This window comes from Miniopterus natalensis, chromosome 21 (genome assembly GCF_054644295.1).
Source record: "Miniopterus natalensis isolate mMinNat1 chromosome 21, mMinNat1.hap1, whole genome shotgun sequence".
NCBI lineage: Eukaryota > Metazoa > Chordata > Mammalia > Chiroptera > Miniopteridae > Miniopterus > Miniopterus natalensis.
This window is the reverse complement of record NC_142101.1, coordinates 7,904,505-7,920,353: the sequence shown is the minus strand read 5'-3', so window position 1 is coordinate 7,920,353 and position 15,849 is coordinate 7,904,505. Positions and strand designations below refer to the sequence as shown.

The window sequence follows — 15,849 nt, the reverse complement described above, 5'->3', positions numbered from 1 at the left end:
TTACAAAAACAAGCTTTTGCTCTTTTATTCAACCTTTAAACAGTGAAAGGAAATGCAGTTCCGAGTCCAACTGCACTATTGATGCCCAGTCTCTGCGTTTACCCATGAGTATTTCTTAGGAATTCAGCTAAAGTCTCCTGCTTTGCTTGGTCTATGTCCAGTTCACCACAAAGTAAAGTTTAGGCTGGCAAAGACTGTCCTTTGGAGTAGAAAATACGGCAAAATTGACCTCAGAGGCCCTGGGTACACATTCCCAGCTCACCGCCTCCCGGCCATCTAATCCTGAGTAAATCTTCCACTGCCATTCTCTCCTCTGTGACCTGGAGCAGCCCATGGCATCCCATTAGAGCTCAACCTACAAGCGGTTCTACCAAACCCTGGCCCAAGGCAGGTCATGTAGGCACTACGGCAAGCGTAACTATTCCATACTCACATGTAGGCCCTTCTTTCCATAGGCTATCCCTCGGCCATAAATTGCACTAACCAGATCAGGCTCCTCCTAGTCAGACCAAAACAGAAACACGTCAAAAACTATAGACAAGACAAAGCAAAACAAAGTCAGTTTCTGCTTAAAGCACGTTAATGCCACAAGTGAGAGCTCTACGTTACGCTACCTACCACGCTCACACGGCAATACCCGGCCCCAACCAGGAACCTCTGTTCCTAAAAGCCCATGTGAATGAGACATGCAGTAAGAGTTTTGCATTAAAAAAATTCTAAAATAAAGAGAACCGACAATACTGAGCTCTGTGCCAGTGTCTTCACAGTCATCTTATCTAGAATGTAATTCTCTCCACAACTCCATGATCGGCCGCAGCAACAAGCAAGTCTTATAAGCAGGTATGAAATGACTGGGTAATGCCCCTTCCCAGTTTGTCTCCTTCCCTATAATCATACAATAATCTAGAAAGGAAAGGCCCCTCGGTGCCAGCACAGGGAGGAACAAGATGTGAGATGGCTCCAGTCGACTGGGGATGCACATGGCCCTTCATACTAATGGTCGGACTCTTTCCGTAACCTGCTCTCAGATGGACTGAACGAAACACCTCACAGGCCCAAGGACACAGCGTCTGCTGGCCCGGCCATGGAGCCCCTACACACAGTCAGTGGTGTGAACTGCCCCGCATGCTGAGTGAGGGGCTCCTGAGTACATGGAGCCTCTGCAGTCTTGACCTCATCTCCGAATCCGCCCCTATGTATTTAAGAAAGAAGAGTGAACGGCCTGTGGCTGTATGATCCTGGGTGAGACTCTCGCCACTGCTGAAGAATGGAGCAGAATTTAGACGAGGCACTTTACAGGCTGCTCTATTGCTCCGATCAGGTCTGAGAGAGGGTGCCTACAGTGCTGCAGAACAAGACACATCGATTTCAATGATGATAAAAAGGAAAAAATAAGAAGATGCCATGCATTGAAAGAAAAAAAAAAAGGCTGCTTTAAACAAAATGAGGACCATCTACATCAAGCAAACCGGTGTGTCGCTGGCTCTACCTGGCCAGGAGACAGGCTGCACACTGTATGGAAAAACTGGGAAACTTCAGGGAAACAATGACAGATTTCTAGCTTCTCTTGGGAAATTTAAAGATTCAACCAAGATAGCCTATGTGACAAAAAAATAACTAGAGCAAAGGACTGGCTGCCTCTATACGAGGGGTGTGGATTCGTCAGTTTACCACAAGTCCACCCACCGCCTCCACATCGCATCAATACACTTCGCTCATTTAAGTCACCTGCCCGTCTCCCATATAGTTCTGCACTTGTGATTTATCACTTACATGTAACTGGCATGAAAGGCTGTCCATGCTATTTGCTGAATGGAAAAAAATACAAGTTATACAGAACTACAGATGAACGGCAGCTACTCCTTGTAAGTTATGCTGATACATGGCTGTGTGAGTCAGCACAGACCCTGAAGATACCTCTCCACATGTTGACAGTAATTTTCTCTACGGGGTGGAGTTACTAGATATGTTCTCATTCTACTCAAAACACTGCTGTTTTCCTTTTAATTAAAAACAAATGCATATACATTTATAAACAGAAAAAAATGTTAAGTATTATGTATTATAGGAAATAACAGAAAACTGTATTATAAGTAAAAAAAATTTATTTACATAGTATACAGAAAGTTTAGTATAAGTTACAGAAAATTAAGAAAATAAAGAAAAGCAGAAAAAGGAAAGGTGAGGCCCCTTATTACTTGCCACCCAGAGGTAACACTTTAAACACTTAAATATCCTCCTGGCATACGGTAGAACAGGTAGTTTGGCAGGGGAGGGACAGCGGGGAAGAGGTACCACGGAGGCACTGAGGTCAGGCTGCCTTCAGGTTTCCCACGCCAGTAATCCCTGCCAGAGGGTAAAACCCTCAGAGAGCAGCACCACGCCAGGCTGGGGGGAGGGGGGCAGTGAGGCCACAGAGCTTGTCCCCTGCGATCACATCATCCACCGAGAGAAAACCCAATCAGATAGGTAATGTCTCAAAATGATACTATCCAAGAAGGTGGCGGGACTGTCATCTCCATACGTCCTGTGGCCAGGGCCAGCCACTCTGGAAGTCATCCTCACCTCCCCACTCCGCTGCCCACCACTCATGAAATCCTGGAAGTTTCGCCTCCTTCCGTCCCATCGCCACTGACTGCCCTACTGAGCCCTCCTCCCCTTGGCCCCTACTTCTGCCCCTCCAGACCCGCACCACGAGTTACCTAGTAACACCAAAGCCTGACCATGTCACTCCCCTGGCTGAAATTGTTCACTGGCTCCCAACACATACAACAGCAACATTCACATTTTTACTCTAATCCATAGTCGCAACCTAGTACCTATGTATATAACATACATACATACACACACATACGTATCAGAAACAAGTTTCATTAAGTCATACCCAGCCTTCCATACACAGTATAATCGGATATTTTCTAGTTTAATATATTTCATTTTTTAAAAGTGCTAGTCCTGGCGTGCCAATTAATTTCAAGCCCTAACGGGTGGCAACTGGCAACTTGAAAAAAAAGTAACACCTAAATGCGTTTGCAGAAAACATGGATCACTTTCCTGCTTTCCTGCTCAGCTTCATCTCCTTCCACTCCCCAACTCACCACTCGCGCTCCAAAAGTCAGCACTATGGAGAGATCCCCGGACTCTACATTCTCCCCCAGCTCAGTGCATCTGCAAGTGCCACCCCGCCTGCCTGAAATGCCCACCCACAGCCTCTGTGCCCACAAAAGCCCTTCTATCCCTCAGTGAGAGCTCAAACACTCCCTCTCTTCTGACACTTCCCAGTCTCCCCTGGAAAACGAATGTGCTCCTTCTCCTTGGTTCCTACTATACGCCACGGTCTGAGCAGAGCTGGGAGAAGCAGAGGGACACAGGAGATACTTAGGAGGTATGTAAGTAGAGCTGGTGTGTGTAGTATGTGGACTCATGTAACCCAATGGAGGGGGGCCATCCACTGAGTGGGCAACACTGGAATATGACCAGGGATTCTTTCTCAGTGTGGATGGGGGTATGTGGAGGGATCAGGAAAGAGCATGTGGTCGGTCTGGAAACTTTGAGTTGAAGATGCATTTCAGACATCCAGACGGATATAATCTCATTCAAGTAATTCTCTTATTACGTCATTATTTTCCATTCACATGTTTGCCACCCCACTGGAACACCACATCCTCAAGGGCTTGACTTTCCAGGTTTGGGTTTGTAGCACTTGGGAAATGAGAAGTCTTAATACCTGGCAGTTATTATTAGCAACAGACACTGGCCATACATGATGCAGCTAAGACAATCTTAATGAACACTAAAGGCTACCAGATCGAAGTCAGCTCCACCTGGCGTCTTCTCATACATGCCTCCAACAATGGGGGACACTGATGGAAGGAAAAAGCCAGATCCCGGGTTCAGTAAGGCAAAGCCTTATCACAGATGGTGAATGGCTTCTGGTGGGCCACCAGCTATCGCAGCTGTTACATTTTGGGGCAATAAAAAATTTTAAACCTTTAAAATGTAGCCATTCAAAAGCCTGCAACAGTTGAATATGTAAACAGTGACAACTTCCTGAATTCTGTTATGGGTATTTTGGCTGCTGGAATTTTACATGTGGCCCCTGTGGTGGCCCAGCATGGAGTCCTTCCCCAGCCCTGCCCCGGGATCACACCTCGGCCTGATCCTGACCACAGCAGTGACTTAGGCTCAGTACTGCCAATGACAGATAAAATAATAAAGTTGTATCAGTCAAAAAAGTAGTAAAATCTATTATTCAATTTAGAAACCCTTAATACTAGACTACAACTATGATAACAACCACAATAATTATACATACTTCTATGCTGGAGGAAAATTCTAAAAAAAAAAAAAAATGAACTGAATGGCTCCATTCAATTAAGAGTCTGTGTAGAATTTTTTTCTGACAGCACAGAAGAATGTATAATTACAGTGGTTATCACAGTTATTGCCTAGTATTAGACTACAAAAATATCCTAAAAAAAAAATTGAACAGCTCTATTCAATTTATACTTTTTTTTAAGAATTTTTTCCAAGGGCAAAGAGGGTGTATAATTACTGAGGCTGTTATCACAGTTACAGTCTAGTATTAAGGGTTCCTAAATTAAATGATAGCTTCTATCAGTTTTTCTGATTGATACGACTATATTACCTAACATTGGCTTTGGGTGTAAACAATAAGTCAGAACTCTTTATGAAATGTTATAATGAATTGTTTTTCAAATAAAAACCAATGTTTATTTCTAAAACCAAATTGGGCTCATTTTTCAAAGTATTTTTGAGTATACAAGTCTAATAATTATATTTTTTAGTTTTCAGAATTTTAAATAAAAACTATTATTTTCATCTTCTAATTTTACTTTACACAAATGCAAAATCATGGTATAATAAGATACTTTATTGGAGTGATGTCCACTTAGATGTCTCAATTCTCAAAAATTAATTTTTTTACATCCATAAAGGTCTATATTCATTATCCTCATTGTATTACTTATACAGTGACTATAAATTTTACAAATATTTATTCTTCCACCACAGGCTGGCTTTTTAATTAAAACTCGAAAGTCACTGGATCAATGACAAACAAATTTTAAAAAGTCACTACACAGCAATGTAACGAGCATTAAGTTTTGGCTAAGTTGTAGACACCTCGGTTTTCGAATGTAATCCGTTCCGGAAGCCCGTTCGAGTTCTGAAACGTTCGAAAACCAAGGGATCACAGCCCACAGCTGGGCCTCAGGACCTTGCACTCAGTGGAAGCCACATGGCACGTTCGACTTCCGAGGCGTGTTCAGAAACCGAAGCATTTCCTTCCGGGTTTATGGCGTTGGTAAACCGAAATGTTTGCCAACGGAGATGTTTGAAAACCGAGGCACCACTGTATGTATTTATATAAAGGATGTTTACAAGATCGTATCAGAGAAATGTTTTTAATTTTGTCTGCTAATGTAAAATAAGAAACAAAGTTCTTTTGTGAGTTCAAGGTGACACAGCTAAAGCAAAGGCTATAAAATTGCTGCAGCACTGATGGTCCCCAGCCCTGCATGGGGACCGAAGCAGCACAGGAATCAGGAAGTGGTCCCACTTTTCGAGAACACCATCACTGATGCACTGACACGTGAGGAAGGGACATAGGGCATTGACGTAGAGAAAACACATATTCCTAAGTGTTTAAAATCAGAGTTTTCTGGGAAGATTGGCAGATCTACTGAGCCTTGAGATTGTGCTCAGTTATAAACCCCTATGCTCGAGGACCATGTTTTTCCTTCGTAGATGTACCAAACAAACCATATTTGGATAAATATTCAAATGAACACTTAGAAACAACAAAAATTATTAAACTATCAAAAATTATGAAACTATCATAAATTTGTTCTCTGGTGGTGCAGCTAAAACAACAGGAAGGTATAAGTTTTACATCAGAAGGTCATTCTGGGATTTAAGTAGTTCTCATGCATAGTCCCAAATTTCACATTAAATGACCTATAAAAATGGTGACTGTAATTAAATCCAAGTCCCTTGGCCTCATTTGTTCTCAGCTTTCTATTAATGGAATCAGATCTATGCTCTGACACTTTATAGTGGAGCTCACGAGCTGCCCAAAAGAAGTTTTGTCACAAGTCAATGAACTTAATAAACCCAAGATGTTTGTGTGTGAACAGTTATTTCTGCAGATTTGTTAAAGGACTTTTATTGCCTTAAAAATCAGATTATTTGCAAACGTGGATGGTCCTGCAAGGAGCAGGTAAACATCAATAGCAGGTGGTAACGATTCTCTGAGGATATTTAGTTTGGTCCTAACGTGGGGAGTGAAAGGCATTCATACACACTAGGTGAAACGTGTCACCAGTTTCGAGAACCAAATATGAAAAGGTATTTTTGGGATACAAATCAGTTTTGTTACTGCAAGAAATAGTACCACTGCATTTCCCAATGAAAGAAAAGGAAGGGCAGTTAGATTTAAAGGATGATCATGCTTTTAAAATACCATTTAAAGAGACTGACCTATGCAAACTTTGATTCACAGTGAGAAAAAGAATTTTGGTCAATTGGAAATGAAGCAACAACTATTCTTTGCACACTTGCTACCACCTACTTGGATAGTTTCTCGATGAGACTGGCTACCAAGAATTTGAAGAAATCAACCAAAACTCTTACTTTCAAACATAAAGCCTAATATGGAAAAGTTTAGCCCAGAAAAGCAGGAATTAGTTTCTTATTAAAATGGTAAAAAGAACTTTAGCATTTAATATCAAATCCTTATATTTAGTGTTTGTCAGTAATATAAAGACAATGTGACAAATGTCCACAAGCTCTATCTGAAATTTAAATTTGCTCCTGTTTACTCCAGTGTGCAATGCAAATATGATTTTCCACAAGTGATATGATGTGGAAAGGCTGGGAGGCACCAAAATGAAGGGTAAGAAGAGAAAAATCACCACAAAAAGCACCAGCAGGAGAGCCCAAGGCACTCTAATTCCATATAAAAATATAAGTGACTGTCCAGTTCTTTTTTCTAATGACCAGTAGTGTCTGAACTTATCGCTGCTCCCTCAGTCCCCACTCCTGCCCCATCAATTGCCTTAATCACCAGGAAACCAGTCCAACCTTATAATCCACACTTTCACGAAGAAAAATTTCCCAGATGAAAGTAACCCAATATATCATAGGTTGATGAAAATGCTCTATCAAATTTCAATATATTAATATCTTTTCTCAGCACAAAGATTTACTTCCTGAACACAATCAGAAGAGAAATGTTTTGCAACAATAAATGGAAAATACAAAGGCATGTTATAGAGCCATTAAAATCTTAAATTGTAGAGAAATACTGAAAAGCATTTATTTATAAAACTGAATGAAAATGTAATATAAAATAGTATATATGATCAGTTTATAAAACACAAATGCATACTTTGAAAAGCTCATAAATAAAAGACTTTAGTGGTGGAGTGGCAAAATTGGAATTTTTTTATTATTTAAAGTTTTGTCTTTAACATTGCTATATTGCCTTCAATTACAATGGTAATAATATTTTCAAAAAGTTGAATGAATTGATAATATATCTGCAAACTCGTACTGTTTTTTGCTGTTGGTCACCATAAGTTAATTGACATTTGCTCTTATATATGTATCAAAACTTCCCTTTCAAACCAGAGTCAAGTGTTAATTATGTAAAAGTTTTTGCTTATCTTTTTAAATACTGCAATGTTAAACAGAAAGGTGATTTCAAAAACTCTTTACTCTCTATCCTTTGTACTTTAAACTCCACTGAAGAATATAATTCCCTATGACGACCCAAAGGCACAGCTCCTTGGGGACTTTAAAGTAATAACTAAAAAACATCTCATCACTTTTTTTGAGAGCAAAGATAGAGTTATTAACATAACTAAACTTACGTTTAAAAATGAGAAAAGCGCAAAAATTTCAAAATTATTATCTAAAAATTAAGTCTACCTGCTGGATTGTAAACTATCTGTTGGCTCTTAGTGTATCAGCACAGAAAAATACACCAGAATGGTGCTTTGAGCAGTTAAAATTTACTGAGCACTTACTAAGTGACAGCCGCTGGGTACTAAGTACTTTATAAGGTATTTCATTTAAACCTAACAAGAATACTTTTGGAGACAGTTATTATTATCCCTATAATCCAGGAGGTTAAAAACTTGCTAGTAAGCAGCTGAGTGGATCAGAACCTGGGTATCTCTAACTCTAAAGTGCATGGTTTCTTCACTGTTCTCTACTGGACAAACACGTCAACAATCAGTAACGGTCAAGTAGCTACAAAAACAGGTAAGTGATGAAAGGACATATAAGGCCAACAATGTCAGGTTCCATGAAGGCTCCCTTTCCAACTTTCATACAGTATACTTAAACATTTTACCTTAACCAGATTTTAACGCAGCTATCAATCACCAAAGGCCCAATACTTCCATTAAAGAGTCTCATAATTATACTTCAAAGTGAGAAACAAATCCACAAGTGGAGCTTAAGTTAACTACAGAGAGCAACTCTTGCACACATAGTAAACATCTGGAATTCCAAGAATTGCCAGTGTCTACACCCATGCGAGGCATCACAGTAGAGGAAAGTAAACTGCAGCTGATGACTATCCTTTTACAGTTGTGTTTGAATCCCACCCTGCCGCCCGACGGTGGGGAGGCCCATTTTCTGCATTTGCAGTAATACTGCCAACTGAATGACAGCATGGGACAAGGCCTGCACTCAGGAGGTGCTCAGTCAGGGCTGATTTCCTCTAGTTATATAATCTTAAAATAGAGGGTTTATTGCAGCACTTCAACTAGGCATAAGTCCATATTTCCATCATGATTATAAACTTGAAATTACATAATTAAGAAGAAAAATTACCTGAAGCATTGTTGAGAAATGTCTTATTGCTTCATCATAGAGACCACTGCCAATCAGCACATAAGCAATAGCTATGAGACAAAATAAAAAAACATTAAAGAGCTCAGACTAGAATCAGTAACTAAATTCTTTACTGAATCTTAAAAGGCAGCTGCAAGGACTAGAAGCAGTTAAAGAAACCCTAGAAATTAATAAGATGTAATCGAATTCCTCTACCACTCAGCACTTGCTAATCAGTCTTCCAGTTTTATCTAGATTTAAATTATTAAAGCCATCTATTAAACATCTGCCTACAAGAAGTAATTATCTTTTTCTAAGTCCATCACTCACTTTCAACTACCCAATAACCTTTATGATGTTTCCTATCTATATATCAAAAGAGCTAATAATAAGCCTCAATAATATCCATATAACACGGCAATGTGACTTTACTGTGAAAGTCATGAGAAATACCCAAATAGCATCACAAATCTCCACTACTGAGGTGCTAAATTCACTACCAATTACTTAATGAGGACAAATTAATAATATATTAATATAACATTTAACTGTAAATAATTCACACCATTGCAATGAAATGGTAGTCTTTTTTCTACCTCTCTCATCCAAAATATAGTCAAAACACTACTCAAAATATACACTAATGATGAATGGTTTTGATCAAACTGTTTAGGTAAGTGGTATTTTCAAATAGAAACATGACAATCTCTTAAAACATGACAATATTTTGACTAAACCTTTTCACCTGTCCTAAAAACAATACATTTTAACATTATGAATTACATTTTCATCTAATTTTTGCCTTAACTTCATATAGCCCCAAATACACCTGAAAAAAATATTAGTCATTCAATGTAATACTATATTGATCACGTTTCTTTGCAAAAAAGCTGTATTGCAACTTTAACTCTGGGATCTAGTAGGTGTTCAAGAAGATGGGCAACTAAACCTTTTACTGTTATTAGAGCTTAAATTTCCTACAAGTTAAAAAAAGCGAAAAACTGTAAATGTAGTAAAACATTAAATGCAGCGAGTTAGATTATAACTAACTTGAGGAAATTAAAGTTCTAAAACACAGAGCATCAGAATAATACAAGAGCTTTTGTGGGCATTCTTCAAAATTAAAAAAACGACGGTTTTTATCCCAATGTCTTTGAAAAGCTATATTAAGGTCAAACTCATATTCAGAATAATAATGGATATTCAGATAGTGGTACCACATAACAAGGTAACCAGAGACTTCTTTGGTGGGGTCCAGTCATATCAGTGGTAAAAGCAACAAATAGTAATAATAGTTACATGTACTGTGCTCTTAATACGTGCAAGGCACAGCCCTGAGCACTTACACGTATTAACTCACTTAGTCCTTAATTGCAATGAGGCAGGTACAATTATCATTCCCATTTGCAGACAAGCATAAAGTAGTTAAACAAACTATCCAAAGACAACATGCAGTGAGTGGGAAAGAGGAACCAGGCAGCCTGGATCCGGCACCCACCCTCCACACCAACACCTTCCCTGAAATAGAAAATACATCAAGGCTGTGTACTGGCCTGGACTGCAAAACAGCTTGAATTCCTTGAGGATTCCATGAACAGGGGCTGAAACAAAAACTTGTCCTTCTTTGAATGTAGGGAGATGATGGTATATTGGAAAGACAATATATCTGTTGAATGGACAATGCATAAGTGACCCATAAAACGAATACAGTTTTGGGAATAAATACTGCACTCAGCAACATGTTTAAGTTGTCCACGTCTAAATGTTGAATTCTGCACAAATAAACCAAATGCAGCTCTCAAGTCTTTCCATATAAAACTAAACAATTTTTGAGAAAAACCCAGAAGTATCCATTAAAAATATAATCCAAATCTTACACAAATATAAGTATCAGGATCTAAATTTTCTTATGGAGTCCAAAGACATAAAGAAAAACTGGGATACCTGGAATTCTCACAGAAATCATTACTAACCAGCAACTCCATGTGTCCTGACAAGGAATATGTTGACAGAAGTCATTTTTCCAAAGAAAAAATACTGTGGTACAAAAGATGCTAGGCCAGCTCAGGCCTGTACCATCCCAGGGTCTATTGGGAGGGATTGTTCTCAGAGCACAGAACAGGCCTAGCACACAGGAGGCCGTTGCTTATTATTGAATAAATGAGTACAAGGCTGCACAGAATCCAAGGACTTCAGAAAAGACCAAATCTGGTGCCTTAAAGGGTAATTAATTGTTAAAGCTACTCAATGAATATCACCAAAAAGTTAATAATACTCTCAAAGTAGTCAACTCTCAACCATCTGCACTAACAGAGGAAAGGAGCCAAAACGAGAAGTGCTCAGTCTGAATATAAACTGCGCATGGCCGAGGAAAGCATAAAATGATTATCTGTAAATTAGAAAATTTTTCTGCAGGTGCCTGGGGCAAGCACATGCTCATGTGAAGTCTGTCCAGCTCCACGGTTCAGTCTTGTATCCACCTGTTTCCACTCCTTCAAGTGTGAGCTGACCAGGCAATGAGGAGACACACCCCAAAACATGTCAGACATGGGTGAAACCCACATATTTTAAAACAAGTCACGAACAAGTAAAACTGCACGACCCCCTTTCAGATCTAAATAAACTCAACTTTCTACACCCATGCTCTCAGAACCCAGGGTGATGACTGTCCTCGTGAGATTAACCTAAGCCTAGCTATTCTGTTACTCAAGATGAAAGCAGGCGTGACTCCCTTCTGCTTTCACTTCATTGTTCAAATTCGATGACAGCACACAACCTTTTAATGAGTAACAGCTCCTAAGAACTCATTACCATAACTATTTCCATAGAAACACAGAGATGGAACAGTCCTTCCTGATCATTCCATCCAAGCCTTTTATTTTATGACATGATGCACAGGATCAAACCACTCACACTAGCAGAGCCAGTCTGTCGGTCTCTGTGCTATTTCTACCTTACCATCCAGCCTACCTGCTGTGCATCTAATCACAAATTTGAAGCAAAACCACAGGAATGTCCCCCAACTCAGGTCTCACCTAACTCCTCATTTGTGCTGTCATTGTCAGTAGCAAATGGGAATCTCTTCTGTTCTGCAATAGACTTGGCCTGGCTCTGAAATAAAAAAGACACACATTTTAGCTTATCACAAATGGAGAGAACACATAATAAAAACCTAACTTTTGAAAAAGTAAAGCTACAGTGAATTTTTATGAAAGCAATAAAATTTCACTTTAAGTTGTATCAAATGCATACTTCAAGGGCACTGTCCGTGTATAACCTATTTGATTCCTCCCTCGATCTGGTGGTTCCATTTCTAAGGAACCAGAACCGTCTCCCCCCGACCAGGGGTTAACCTTGCTGGCTGCTTCAAAGCTCCCTCCACATCTCCACAGACTATCTAATGACCTCAACTGTGTTGCAAAAATAACATTCTAGTGACCAGTTCTTCAATGTGCCTTGATAACACAATATTGCTTTTTAAACCCTACACATACTTTAGAAATAAAAGCTACAAGTTGTATAGAGATGACACCATAGAAGGACCAACAAAATCTGACCAAGAAAAAAGATGTTCTGTTGAGTAACACACGGCAAATAACGAACATAACCCTCCCTGTAACGCAGTGGACTCGCCCAGGCAGAATCCACTCGGACACACGCACATTCAGCAGGAGAGCTAGAACAAAAGTGGGACTAGGAACAACAAACTATATAAGTCAGCTTAGTAACTGGGATGATTTCACAGGCAGGATTTGTCCACCATATAAAATGACGGCGTCACCAAGTTTTGGAGACAAATCGTGTCTGATAAACAGCTGCTACTTCCCCAGATGTGGCTGTTGATGCTAAGCTGTGATACACTAAGCCTACAGGGTTTACATTAGACAAGTTCATACCAGATCCGCCTAAGACACGATTAAAACTTGTACAAACACAGACAGGAAAAGCTAAGACAATCTGTCACTTTTGGCAAAACTGGGATTGGAACCCAGTGACATCCCAATGATTTTAATTCTTTGTTTAAATCCATATTCCATATATGACAGCCAAATAATTTCACACGGGATACTCTTCTGACTAAGTACATGCTACTTGGCCAATGATTGGGAGTCATCAGCCATGATGAACCATGCTTCCAGCTTCCCTGACTCAAATAACAGAGCAACAAGGTATGTCCACCTGCATTCCCAAGACATGCAAAATCCAGGTGGGTGTTCAGATACAGAGCGGTATTTGGTTTTCCCATAAAAGAGACCAAGAATAAGCTACTTTTGATTAAAACAAAAGTAAAATGACACAGGTCAGAGAGCACCACAGTTCAAGACTCAGTTCTCACTTCACTTCAGGACTCTGGAAGGAATGAAACACCTGAGAATTCTGCCACTAGGGGAAGGTTTTACACTTTATTCCTCCAGTAAAACCTGATGACTAGAGAGAGGCTCAGCCAGCTCTCTCCTATTCTGCCCATTAGCTGGGAGCTTCCATACCTGGAAACCATGTGAGGCTTCTTCAGAAAGCAGCACATTTAACATATGACAGAAGTACAGCACTGTGCAGACGTCCACGTGTGACCAGACACAAGTCCCTCCTCTTTGTTAGATGATTGAGGACAAGCACACAGAGGCAAAAGATTTTTCTGCTTAATAAATTGCTTGGAGCCAAGAAAAGGAGGCTATAAATAATTCTTTTAATACTTAAAAAGTCTTATTAATTTCATCCAGCATTCAGGGAGTCTGCCATTTGTCAAGGCTTTATGCAAAAAGATGTGGAACAGAAATAAAACCCCAACATCAAGAGTGTACTGAAGACCATTTCTGATTCAAAACTCTTTTTAATGCATTACAAAGAAAATCTGTAACAGAAGTGGGCAGGGGAAGTAGAGTAGGGGCAAATTCATTTCTTAATCAAAAAGAACCTTTCCAATGGCTGCTGTGGACAGAAAGGAGGAGCTATGACAGGCCCCACGTCACTAGTAGACTGACCCCAGTCCATCCTTCAGGTGCCAGCTGATGTTTCATTCCTGAAAGCTGTCTCACCTGATCCCCCCATCGAAGGGAGATTATGTTGATCCTTTGCTTTTCCTTCATATGATTTGCACAGCTGTACTCCTGTTTATTTGTAGAATTATTTGGTTAGCGACTGTAGGAGTAGCAAGTACAGGGACCAAGGCTGTCTGGCTTGCCACTGTATTCCCAGTACTTAGCACAATGCCTGCCACGTAATAGGCACCAGATAAATATCCAGAGAATGAATGAAAGAATGAATCATCTAACTCCCATATTTTTAATATAGGGAAAATGAAAGACCAAGATCGGTGGGCTTTCTCCCATAGGTTACCAGCTAGTGCCATCTCAAACTGAAAATACAACTAGAAAATACGTGAATTACTGTCAGTCAGAAGCTCCCTCATAACTCTAAGAATCTAACCACCTATCCAAGGTGGGGATTATCCAATCTCTACTAACTGTTTGCTGTGATGGCCAACTCACTACATTATAAGATAACACAGTCTGGTCTTGGATAAGTCTAAAGTTTTCCCATATATCAATTTGACTGCTATGCAATGAGTTTGGCAAAATCAGCTGATCATTCTTTAGTTTGCAACTCCTACCTATTGACAGTAGTTCTTACAGGAAAAGGCAAAGCTTTGTTTGGAAAAGAAAGAGTATACCAAAGTGGAACTTGAAACAAAAGAAGAAAATAGTATCTACCTGGATGTTGAGGGGAAAGGCCTGCAGAAAAAATATGTTACCCAGGGCATTGAAAGAATAACTCAGCTTCATAGAAGTGTGAGGAGCAAGCAGAGCCTCCATCTCGAGGCGGCAAAGCCGGAGGAACACACATACTAATGTGGACAGAGGGACACAGACAGTGCCAGTGCTGGGCACTCATCCCGAGTGGAGAGCTCTCCTGCACAGTTTAGCTCGTACTGATAAAAAAAATACAGACATGTAAGACAGCCGCACAGCTGAAGGCTGGAAAAATAAGATTGTACTATACTTTCAAGAACATAAGGCTCCTAGAAATAAGGCTCATGATCACCTTTTATTCCTTAGAACTTAACAGTAAAATATCCTAGGTCCAGAACGATCAACCACCCAATTCCTAGGTCGTCATAATTCAATGTGACCAAATACCAGATGAACTATTTTTACTTTGTGCACACAGAACCACTGGGCTCAACTCCTAGTTAATAAACATGGGTGACCTCCACCTTTTGGGACTCATACCACAGAAACAGAAGCCATGGACAGAAGATGCATACCAGGATCTTCTCAGTGTTGAGGGAAAGCAGGGAGTCACAGGGCAATGATCCTCTGGGCTCGCAGTCTGAGTCGTGGAAGTTCAGGAAGGACGACTCTGGAAAGCAAACATTCCTTGTTATTCTCACCTTAAATGTATGGCTCTTAGCTGCTAAACTATGAATTGGAACGTTAAAAATCCTCAAAGTCAAAATAAGGACAGGCGTATACTCCACCTTTACAGCTGTGTTAACATTTGCAGTTTCCGAGTATTGTGCACACCCATTCATGACTGTCCTCAAAACCAACATGGGAATGATCAAAACCAGCTAGGCTTCCCAGGTGCTAAAGTGAGGTTTAGATAGGTAAGAACTTATCTAAGGGCAACAGGGCAAAAACAGTCCTGCTCCAACGCTAGCCTCACTGCACATGTGGAATCAGTATAGTTACTAAGACCCTTTCATTACCCTCTCCCACCTGCAGCATTTACCATAGGTTTAAAAAAAAAAAAAAAAAAAATCACAGAAAGGAAAACATTTCAGGCCAGGAGAACTAACATTAAAAGATATGCACTAAGGATCTAGTATCACAGTATACAAATAACCTAAATTTCAACAAGCAAAAGACAACTCAATTAAAAAACAAAGGGCCTGAATCGGCAATTTTCCAAAGAATATGTAAAAATGGGCACTGCATTCATGAAAGATGAATTATTAATCAGGGAATGCAAATAAAACCATGA

General features: G+C 39.9%; 1 protein-coding gene across 5 annotated transcripts in view; it reads right to left on the bottom strand.

The window, feature by feature from the left end:
* Window positions 1–15,849, bottom strand: part of TTC13 (tetratricopeptide repeat domain 13) — a 59,194-nt gene that overhangs the window by 31,129 nt on the left and 12,216 nt on the right. For 3 of the 5 annotated variants that reach the window (XM_087828969.1, XM_087828970.1, XM_087828971.1), the window contains exons 2-4: window positions 15,131–15,225; window positions 11,901–11,976; window positions 8,866–8,936 (exon numbers count right to left, since the gene is read on the bottom strand). In XM_087828969.1, coding sequence (XP_087685095.1) covers window positions 8,866–8,936; window positions 11,901–11,976; window positions 15,131–15,225 — 242 coding nt within the window. Of the gene's footprint in view, window positions 1–433; window positions 500–8,865; window positions 8,937–11,900; window positions 11,977–15,130; window positions 15,226–15,849 lie in introns of all 5 variants that reach the window. The other 2 variants (XM_087828967.1, XM_087828968.1) reach the window with 1 other exon arrangement.